Raw genomic sequence first — 12,047 nt, forward strand, 5'->3', positions numbered from 1 at the left:
TTTCTGTTTCATTTTCATTTGTTGCCCTGCATAATTATATTTTGAGCAATTTGTCAGTTCAATTAGAACTTCGCAGGCGTGCGGTTGTTTAACAATTTATTAATGTAACGGTAACGTTTTACTAACGGTTAACTCATAAAAATTCAATATTATTATGTGTTTTATACTAAAAAAAAGAGCATAAACCAAAATTTAAAAGATTAAAAAATATATATAATAAATTTATATTGAAATATATAAAGTGCTAAATAAATGTGCAGCAGTGTTTTGTGTGTTTAAATGTTTGTTAAAAATATGGATACTACTTTGTCGTCATCTTTGAATGGTGGTGATTTAGATTCAACTAGTTCCGGCGGTGCCTCATCTGATAATTCAACCGTTAATCAGGATAATATGCATTCTCCCATATCATATGGAACACTATTTCTGCCAAATTCGGGTAAGTGGTTTAATGGATAAAAATAATGTTCTGTGTTTACTCAGGGCAGGGAAAACTCATACGGTTTTAACTAATAAAGTTAAGATGAAGTTTTGGAAAAAAATTTTACAGTTGCCCATTTACTTCCACAAAATGTAGTCAAAATATTAATTTTTTTTTTATAAGAAAAGCAATTAAATCAAGAAATTTTACTAATATGAACTCCCACTACAGTTTTTATCACTTCCATCTAGGGTTTTTATCCCGGGAATTCCCGGTACAAATTTCCCGGGAATTTTCCCAATTTTTCACTACCCGATTCCCAAGATTTTTAGTCTGGAATCCCGGGAATTAAAAACTGACAAAAATACATAGAAAACAAGTTAGAACTCTTTTTTTCACCAGAAAACAGTAAAAAGTTTTTTAAAGTTTTTTGCTTATATCTCGGCAATAATAGACCGCTTATTATTATTATTTATTTGGGGTTTTTCGTATGAAAATTTAAAAAGTGAATTTCTTTAAATTTCTTCTTCAAATCCATAACAAAATAGCTTCAAAAATTTATTAAATGATTAAATTTTTCTTTAATTCAAATCTAGTACATAAAGGCTTAAGACAATTTGCTCAATTAATTTTGTAAATGATTTGATTTAACAAAAAATTAATCATTCAAAGTTTGAATAAATTCTGTTATTAATTAACTTTAAAATTAATTCAGTTTAAATAAAGGCTTTGGAATGAATCTAAAAAATTCAATATTAGGAATGGATTTATGGAATGAAAGGTTGACATTCTTTAATTACGGATTAAGATTTTAGTGAATTAAGCACAAATTTTATTAATCAATTCGAAGCTCTGATATTTAATAATTATAAAACTAAGTTTTTATATGAAATTTGGCCGGGTACCCGGGAATGTAGAAAAAAATTTCCCGATTCCCTGGAATCAAAAAAGGTCGGGAAATTAAAAACCCTACTTCCATCGCATCAAAATCTAATCTATCAATTTTATTCAACAAAATCACTTTATAGTAAAATAATTGTTAGCACAGAACATGCGTCTAAAATTCAATAAACTCTATAATGGAAATCAAAAATTTTTATTTTCACAATTTAAGGACCATTATTACAACTTGCCGTTATAGTTAAAGGTAACTTTAAGCAATAGGAAAAGGTACCCTTAAAGGTAACTTTAACTATAACGGCAAGTTGTAATAATGGCCCTAAATCGTTTTAATATACAATAAAATAACGGTATTTTCGATTATTTCCGTAATTGCAATTGCAGTTATTACGGCAACTATGTTTTAAGGTAACGGAAGTCTAGCTGAAAGCATATTTAAGAGCTAACGGTAGCCAAACTAGAAAATATCACTAACCTGAAGTGCAATCACTTGATCTCAAGCTAATTAAATTTTTGCAGCTTCAAAATTTCAATATTGCTTTAAAAAATCAAGTGAATTTCTATAGGAACTAAATCCCATTACTCTTGATCTAATCTATCAATTTTAATCAACTAAATCACTTTATAGTAGCATTAATAAACTAATTGTTATTAGCAATGTTGGCCACCCATTCTAAATGATTAAAAGGTAACGGTATTGTTTTAATTTCCGACTAATTAGTAAAAATATTTTATTAAAATTCGAAAATGATTGACAACTTTTGACGAAAAATCAGCATTTTTCAATTGACTTAAGTTGGGGGCAATGATTGTTTTTCAATCATTCATTCATGATGTCTTTTTCAATTCCATAAGTTTCTATTTTAGAAAGACTGATTTGTTCAAAATACTCTACATTAAGAAACATTTTCTTTCGCATAACCCCCTGTCTATACTTGACAAATATTTATCATAACAATTAATGACGTTTGTTGTCAAGAGAAATTTGTCTGATCAAAAATACTAACCCCCTGTCCATACTTGACAAATATTTATTATAACAATTAATGACGTTTGTTGTCAAGACAAAGTTGTCTGTGCAAAAGCACTAACAATTTTGTCATAACGAAGCAATAATACTAATAAATGGAGACTATACTGGATAATTTTTTATCGTGACAACAATTTTGACGTTTATCATGATAAAAATTTATCAGGTATAGACAGGGGGTAATAAATGGAGACTATACTAGATAATTTTTATACCCTTCACCTTCGTGAGAAGGGTATATATAAGTTTGTCATTCCGTTTGTAATTTCTATATTTTTCATTTCCGACCCTATAAAGTATATGTATATATTCTGGATCCTTATAGATAGCGGAGTCAATTAAGCTGTCCGTCTGTTGAAATCAATTTTCTGAAGACCCCAGATATCTTCGAGATCCAAATCTTCAATAATTCTGTCAGACATGCTATTTAAAATCAGCAAAATCGGTCCACAAATGGCTGAGATATGAGGAAAAACCCAGGACAACCTCGATTTCTGACCTATTTTTGACCTATATCTGGATTACTAAGTCATTAATATAGAAAATTGGTCAAAATCGGAAAAAATATTTTTTAACCTGATTTTTTTCACCAAATTAAATTTTAAATTTTTATAAAAATTTAAAAAAAAAAATTTTTATTTAAAAAATTTTAAAAAACAATTCAATATTTTTTTTTCCAAAAAATGAAAAAACTGCAAAATAAATTTTGTTTACCTAAAAATATTTAAAATTTTTATTTTGAAGTATAATTTCCTCATTTCTTTAAAAACTGACTTAGCATTGTGAAATAACTGCTTTAGGTTGATCATCCCACCAGATAAAAATATCAGGGTTTTCAGAAGAAACAGTTCACAATTTACTTTGACTTTTATTAAATGATTTGGCTCGTTTTGAAAGTTCATAACCCCAAATTTACCCACCCTATACTTAACATCGAAAGTGTTTCGATTGGCGCTACGAACAAAGTCCCCAAACCAAAAATGGATTAAAGCCCCAAAATTTTATTCAGAAAAAAACATCAACGAAATTTAGGGACTTAGTTCATATTTTGGGGATTTATTTCATTATTAAAATTGAGGACTGAAAATGAAATAAATCCCCAAAATTTTTTTGTGGAGAAGCTGAGAGCATCTTGATTTATGTCAATATGAAAAAATGGGGATTTATTTTATTCCAAGTTTTTTTATTAAAAACAATTGGGGAATTAGTTCACGTTGGATCGGGGGTTTAGTTCCTTTTGTTGGGGATTTATTTTATTTAAGACTATAGGGTTTTAATTCATAATGAATTAAGCCCCCAATTTTGGGGTTTTAATTCATTTTCTGATTGCGGACTTCGTTCATTGGGGGCTTTGTTCGTAGCGCCGTTTCGATTAAATTCGAATTAACATGTGGTCGTACTTGAACTTCAAAGCCATTCGATTTTCAGGCACAATATCTATCTGAAAGATCTAACTCTGGTTTATATTAGATTTCGGACAGGCTTTGGTCGGGCTAAGGAATTTTAAACTCAGGTATTGTAGTATGTACTTGTTGTTATTAAAAATTACTGATTTTTACACCAGTTTTCATCTGGAAATTTCGCAATACCTCTATAATTTAGCATCTAAACGAAACTTAAAAAATTGTCACTTGATTTATACCAAAAATTAAATTGATTATCGATTATTGATATCGTCTGTGTGAAAAGAGAATAATTTTTTTCAATTTTTTCCATTGACATTTGTCTTTCCTTCCCTTCTACATATTTATTCTATGATTACATGTTTAAAACAGTTGATTTATTTTAATTACTCGCATTTAATCACAACTTTTGAAAAAGTCTTGTGTTGAATAGGATCCACTATATAAACTTTTAATGTATCTCTATTCTTCCAAGAGAATTTTTCCATGTCGAATTAAGGTTATTTAAGGATTGTTTTCAGATTCAAATCAAATACAATAATACTCCATTCTGATACGATTCTAAAGCGGAATCCCTACCGTAGAACCAAGCTTATGATAGGCTTCAATTTAAAGTCCAATAGTTCAGACAGTTCATGGAATCCCATGAATATCATTTGTTTGCTGGCAAACACCGGACAGTGACAAATAAAGTATTCATCATTCTTCTCCTCGTTCTCTACGGATGTTTGCGGATGTTCAAAATCCAGTGACAGTAGGTTTAGGAGTATATTTATCGCACCCATGAGTGTTGTGTAAAGAGCTCAGACAATATCGAGGCCATTCTCTATGCCTTTATTTGATACATGCTTTTGACTATTGAAATAACAGAATTTCGTTCATTTATCTGTACAGAGTTTCCATTACATTGCACTATTCTCTTTGAAGCTTAATATTTTCTAGATAACCGTATTTCTATGGTTCTAATAGTCTTAGATTTTGGAATGATATCCATTTTACACCTATCGTGGTCTGAATATCCATCCCACAGTTGTCTTCTGCAGTACCTGATGTGTTCAGTTGTTCCTTTTTGAACTCCCGGAAACCTTTATTCTTTTCCATCTCCCAAATAATAATATGATGTCTAAGCCGCATTTTACAATGCAGAAATTAAAAGGCAGACAGATGAAGTTTGTGGGCGAGGGGTTCAAGAGGTAGAGTGTTAATTACACAGGTTTAGGTTAGTTCATAAGAGAATGAGAAAAATGTCTGCCTTTCAATTTCTGCATTGTCATAACATTCTGTGTAGGTATTTATTTCCCTATTCTTGATTTGAGAACAGTTCAATATTTCGTTGTAGTTCAATGCCACGAAAACAGAATAGTAATTTCTTTTGAATTCATTATCAGAATTCCATTCCAATCAATTTAATTAATAATTTTGGTTCTTTAAGAAATTAATCGGGGGTCCGTCATTCAATTCGGTTCAAAATAGTTTGGTTATCATTGATCTATTCCGCTGTTGGAGATGGAGATGGCCTTACCAACATCGTTCTCAAAGAAGTATGGAGCAATAATACTGCCAGCCCATAATCCTCACCAAACAGTGACTTCTTCAAAATTTGGGGACCTAACGAACATTGATTTGGATAATAAATTTGTATCATTTGCTGCTCAATCGAGTAACTTGTCATGGTGATTTAACATAACTGACTGCATAATAATCAATTCGATTTTAAATGAATTTTAATACCTAAAACTGTTGTCCGTTTAGGAACCTCAGAGTTGGTGTTTTACAACATAGTTTAAATTCGAAGGGGGCCGGGTTAAACTCTATTAGAAAATTGTAGGCTTTTTCGATTTGTATGACATTGTAAGCTTGTTCTTTGCAGTCCTATGAGTATATTAAAATATTCGGAATCTACCCTGAGATGAATGGGGATCCATCGTAGATTTTTACTTTATTCTTGTGGTCATCGGAGTTTAATCTCAAGCAATTTCTATTAAACCTTTAATACGTTTTTATAATCATATATTAAATACTAATTAATAAAATGTTTAATACCCTTAACACTTTCAATTAGTGTCTCACAGTTTAAATATGTAGTTATCGCGTGACCAACAATTGAAGCGTCATAATGACGCTATAATTTTTCTTTTATCATATTCACCAAAAAACTATTCCCTGCCTAAGCACATTTTTCAGGAGTAATATTACGAAAACGAATACTCTACTTGTTGGAAAACATACAAACAACAATTTGAACACAATGAGGAACAAACAATTAAACGAATTCTAGGAATGCTTTTTTATTTAAACACAAATCATTATTAAATTACATTTGTTTAAAGCAAGACAGACCGCCACAAATTATATTCAAATTATAATTTATTAAATTTCATTTAATTTAAGGTTATCGTGGTAATATCTCCTGTAAAACAGTGTTACATTTGGATAAATTCTCACCATATGCCACAGACAAGGAGCTGGATCGTAGATTTCATGATATAACCAATGATTATGATAAATCTCCGCCACCTACAGCCACCGCTTCACCCATTTATCCCAGTCTAAATGGTATAATATTTGATAGTGGGGTTGGTGTGGGTTCTCTGCCAAGTGATCTCAATGGTAATACGAAAAATCTCAGCAATAATACCATGAATGTGGGCACAATGTCTTTGGGGAATAACCAGCATGCGGCCACAGATGCTTTGGGTAATTTAAATCGTACGGCAGCGAGTTTAAATGGTTCGGGTTTATTGACGAACATAACAGGTTCGCATAATAATGTGGGAAATATACAAATGGATCGTAAATTTTTGCAATTTACCACAGATCAGGTCAGTGTTTTTATTTTAAAGAATTATTAATGATTGCTCATTTATTAACTCTCCGTATATTTCTATTTTCTTTTCCCCTCCAGATACAATGCATGTGTGAGGCCTTACAGCAAAAGGGCGACATTGATAAACTCACCACATTTCTGTGCAATCTACCCGCCTCGGAGCTATTCAAAAACAACGAAAGCGTTTTACGAGCACGCGCCATTGTTGCCTACCATCGCGGCCAGTATCATGAACTCTATAAATTATTGGAATCCCATTGTTTTTCCATGAAACATCATGCTGATTTACAAAATTTATGGTTCAAAGCTCATTACAAAGAGGCTGAAAATGTCAGAGGTCGCCCACTGGGCGCTGTCGATAAATATCGTTTAAGAAAGAAATATCCTTTGCCCAAAACAATTTGGGATGGCGAGGAGACGGTGTATTGTTTTAAGGAGAAGAGTCGTAATGCTTTAAAGGATTGCTATCAGACAAATCGTTATCCCACGCCGGATGAGAAAAAAACATTGGCCAAAAAGACCGGCTTGACGCTGACACAAGTATCAAATTGGTTTAAGAATCGAAGGCAGAGGGATAGAACGCCACAACAGAGACCGTAAGTAAAGGATTTTATTTTTTTTTTAATTTTAGCAAAATTTCACGATAAATCAGAATGTGGAAGGCAAAAATTTGAGGCGAAGTCGGTTTTTTTGTATACCACAGAGTTTAAAACTCTGCCACGCGGCTACTAAGAAAATATTTGAGGGAAATAATTTAAAAGCCTTTAGCCCAGTTGAAGTCAAATCCGGCATTCTAAGGAAATATTTAAGATGAAACCGGCTTTCAAACAATCCGCCATGTTTATAAACTTTTAGCGTAAAAAAAAACTCTCAAAAAATATTCCGGCAAGATCTACGATTGATGCTAAATTATGACTACAGAATACCTGCCATTGAAGCAAAAATGTATAGAGAGACTTGCTATTGTAGCAAAAAATATGACTGCAGAAGCTAAAATATGACAACAGAAATGCCTACTATTGAAGCTAGAATATGACAACAGAAGGGCGAGAATAGACTACTGAAAGACCATCGATTAAAGCTAAAATGTGACTACAGAAAGGCCTACTACTAAGGCTAGAATATTTAATAGATAACAGAAGGGCCTAAGATTGAAGTTGAAATATGACAACATAAAGATCTACTACTGAGGCTAGAATATGACTACAGAAAGCTAAAATAAGACAACAGAAAGACCTACTATTGAGGCTAGAATAGACTACTGACAGACCAACGACTACAGACAGACCAAGGATTGATGCTAGATTGTGACTAAAGAAAGACCAATGATTAAAGCTGAAATATGATTACAGAAAGAACAAATATTGATGCTAGATTGTGACTACAGAAAGACCAATGATTAAAGCTAAAATATGATTACAGAAAGACCAAGGATTGATGCTAGATTGTGGCTATAAAAGGACCTACTATTGAGGCTAGACTATTACTATAGAAATCTAAAATAAGACAACAGAAAGACCTACTCTTGAGGGTAGAATAGACTACAGAAAGACCAACGATTATAGCTAAAATATTATATAGAAAGACCAACGATTATAGCTAAAATATGATACAGAAAGACCAAGGATTGATGCTATTTTGTGACTAATAAAGTCCAATGATTGATGCTAGATTATGACTACAGAAATGCCAATGATTAAAGCTAAAATATGGTTACAGAAAGACCAAATATTGATGCTAGATTGTGACTACAGAAAAACCTACTATTGAGGCTAGATTATGACTACAGAAATACATACTATTGAGGCTAGAATACTACTACAGAAAGACCATGGATTGCAGCTAGATTATAACTACAGAAAGACCTACTATTGGGGCTAGTATATCACTACAGAAGGACCAATGATTAAATCTAATTCAATACAATTTTTTTTAATATTTACCGAAAAAAAATGTTGGTGAAACAAAAAAAATAGGGTTTAAAAAATATTTTTTCCGATTTTGACCAATTGTAGATCCAACTATGGTTTTATATACGCCATTGCAAAGGTATTTGAAATATCTATCATTAGATATCCATATTGTCTATATTAATGACTTAGTAATCCAGATATAGGTCAAAAATAGGTGAAAAATCGAGGTTGTCCTGGTTTTTCCTCATATCTCAGCCATTTGTGGACCGATTTTTCTGATTTTAAATAGCAAACTTCTCAAAAGCATGTCTGGCAGAATTATTGAAGATTTGGATCCCGAAAATATCTGGGGTCTTCAGAAAATTTATTTCAACAGACAGACGGACATGGCTTAATCGATTCCGCTATCTATAAGGATCCAGAATATATATACATTATAGGGTCGGAAATGAAAAATGTAGAAATTCTCACGAAGGTGAAGGGTATAAAAACCCTACGATTGAAGCTGAAATTGAACAACAAAATGACCCACGATTGAAGCTAAAACTAATTATTTCAATGAGTTAAAACTGTTGGAAATAAATGTTTGAATTCCATTAATTTTGAAATTTAATGCTGAATTTTATTATTTACATCTGCCTATTAATCAAATATTTATTTAATTTCTTTGAAAATCTTAACACTTGTAATAAGTATTAAATTTATGATAATTTTCACATAAACTCCAAGAAGACCCTTTAAAAATCATAACAATTTCCAAACTAAATATCAAATTTCATAATCCAATTAAAGAATCTGAAAAAACACAAAAATTTACAAGAAACTGTTACTAAAACAATTTTCATTTAACACAAAATCAAACACTTTGGTGATTTGAAAGAAATAAAAAATGCATAAATAGCACACTTAAAGGCAGCACTTAAAATAAGATCTGGACAGAAATTCCCCATAACTCATAAAAAGAACTCTTTAGACCATATGGAAAGAAAGAAATAAATAAAACTGCTAAGTTTTTTCTATACATTTTGGGATGAAATTGGCATTAAAATACAGTAAAAATTGACCATTAAAATAGGCACGTACACTAAATACCAGCCAAGCCAGAAAGCCTAAACCCAATACTAAGTGCCACACAATTGCATACAACACTTTACTAATAATTAAATACAAATCCCTACCAAACACATTGCAGTTTCCAGTGGTGGTACAGCATCATCCACACACTTCAATGAGTTTTATGTTTAAACAAAAAAAAAATCATTAAAAATAAAAACTCAAAACCGAACACACAACAATTATAAATGCTTTAAATATTAAAGCAGTACAATTTAAATAAAATTAGACTAAAGGACGCCTACGTAGTTGTTGCACCATGAATGAAAAGTGCCTGTGGCATACGTACGCCATGTGCAACATATTGTTTTAGTTAAAGCAAAAGAAAGGGCACACAAAAAAAAAAAAGACTCCACAGGAGGGCGTGAATAATTTAAAAAGGACAAGTGCCATTTTATTTAACACATGTTTAATTTCTATCTTTGTTTTTTTTTTGTATAACTACTTAAGATATTCCTTTAATTTTTAAAAATTTATATTAATTTTTACATTTACTTTTTCTTCATATTTCTTTTTAGTGACATTATGTCTGTACTGCCTGTTCAGCAACTGGATCCTAATGGTTTTCCTCGTATGTTTAATGCTCCAAGTTATTATCCCGAGACAATATTTAATGGTCAATAACATTAGTTGTTAGATGTAAATTTATATAATTTTTAAGTTTCTTTATAAGGCGAATTTATATAAATTCGCCTTGTTTCTTTATTTTTTGTTTTGTTATGACACAATCAAGGCGAATCTAATATTAGATTCGCCTTGAACACAAGTTTTTTTATTTGACATTTATGAAATGCAGAGCTAACATTTAGAGCATACTTTTAGGCGGTTTTAAAAAGGGGAGATTAAGGGAAATCAGAATTAAAAGGAATTAAAACATAATTTTGTTTGGCATTGAGGTATTTTAAATACAAATTATTTAAATTACTGCTTAAAAGTATCTATGAAATAAAAAAAAAAAACTTTGGAATATTCAACAAGTCCAGCTTTAACAAACCATTATTTCGTTAAGAATATTAAAAAATCAATCGCGTTCTTTTTACAATATTACAAAGGGAATAGTATAAATTGTAATCATAAATAAGGATTCTGATTTTAAACACCATTTTCACTAAGCACACAATGTCATATCGCAAAATAAATGCTAAATCTAAACTGCTGTTCAGATTTATTTTAAATTTGGAAAATCTATAAATGAGGAGTTAGGTTTACAGAATACAGCGTAAATACAATACATTTTTGAATGATCAGCAAGATTTTTGGATAAAAAGTTTAACATTTATTAAATCCACATTTTTTAATTTCCTTTAAATTCTGTTTACCCTTAAAACTAAACAGCCTAAAACTATGCTCCTATCAAAGCTTCGAAAGAATTAATTCTTAATGGAATTTTCAAAATCATATTAAATATTATCCTCTTAACAATTCCATTAAACCATTCGGCACTTATTAATTCGATGTCTTAAATCCTTAGCACTCCAAACGTATTGAATTCATTCCTTTTAGAAATAAAAGTTTTCTTTAATTCAAAACTATTATAAAATAGCTTAATAATATCCCAATAAGATTTTTACTGGAATTCAAGTTGAAAGTAAATGTAATTCAAGCCTTGAATATATAGTAAATCAATTGAATTACAGCTGTATTACACTTTATTTCAATAGCATTCTCCAGTAAAATGGAATGATAAATCCAAGCCATATGTTTTTTGTTTAAAAAATATTTAAATTTTTCAAATATTTTTTAAGTTTAAAACATAATTAAATTAGCATTCAAATCAAATTCCACCATTTCAAATGTTCAAGTGCTTGAATTTTTGGGGCTTTGGTGCTTATTGGGTATATGTTGAATGATTCAAATATTCTTCAACTCAAATATATTACAAATAAGTTCAATTCAATCTAATAAGTCTTAATTTCTTTCAAATCGTTTTGTTATTTAATTAAAACTAAATAAAATCAAATTGAAAAAATATTTAATTCAATTTGTATTAGATTCAAAAGATTTCAGTTATGAATGAATTCTATTTCGAATTAATTCAAAGATGTAGATGTAGAATTCATTCAATTTATAAATTAAAACCTTTTAAGGTAAATAATTCGATTTTGAGAATGAATTTATGAAAAAAAGACTGACAATTTTTAATTTCAAATTAAGATTCTTGTGAATTAAGCTCAAATTGAATTAATTAAATCGAAGCTCCTTTAAATGTTTATTTAAAAAAAGAAACTATTATTTCTATCGATGTTATAACATAAACTGTGACACCCCTCAATTGTTTTCTTCTGTAAATATTAGTTAAAAGTCATAAAATGACTATTAAACAATGTATTGTAGTAATGTAAATGTATGTATGTTTTTATTAAAGAAATAGATAATAATTTTTAAGTTTAATTTGCAATAAATATAGCTTTAAGATAAATAAATAAAATACGTAAATAAA

At 30.1% G+C, this 12,047-nt stretch overlaps 1 protein-coding gene across 1 annotated transcript; it reads left to right on the top strand.

Annotated features, from left to right (window-relative positions):
• The first annotated feature begins 279 nt into the window (after positions 1-279).
• On the top strand, positions 280-10,264 carry Six4. The gene is made up of 4 exons (XM_065505296.1): positions 280-439; positions 6,146-6,576; positions 6,660-7,177; positions 10,126-10,264. The coding sequence occupies exons 1-4, from the start codon at positions 280-282 to the stop codon at positions 10,229-10,231; spliced, it is 1,215 nt and encodes a 404-aa protein (XP_065361368.1). The 3' UTR covers positions 10,232-10,264.
• The last annotated feature ends 1,783 nt before the right edge of the window (positions 10,265-12,047 follow it).

The sequence above is a fragment of the Calliphora vicina genome, chromosome 3 (assembly GCF_958450345.1).
Source record: "Calliphora vicina chromosome 3, idCalVici1.1, whole genome shotgun sequence".
Lineage (NCBI taxonomy): Eukaryota > Metazoa > Arthropoda > Insecta > Diptera > Calliphoridae > Calliphora > Calliphora vicina.

Excerpts from the sequence above, each read along its gene's own strand:
- Six4 (XM_065505296.1), top strand. The coding sequence starts at position 280 with ATGTTTGTTAAAAATATGGATACTACTTTGTCGTCATCTTTGAATGGT. Across the intron at positions 440-6,145 it reads ACTATTTCTGCCAAATTCGG|GTTATCGTGGTAATATCTCC; the intron begins GTAAGTGGTTTA and ends ATTTAATTTAAG. Across the intron at positions 7,178-10,125 it reads AGAACGCCACAACAGAGACC|TGACATTATGTCTGTACTGC; the intron begins GTAAGTAAAGGA and ends ATTTCTTTTTAG.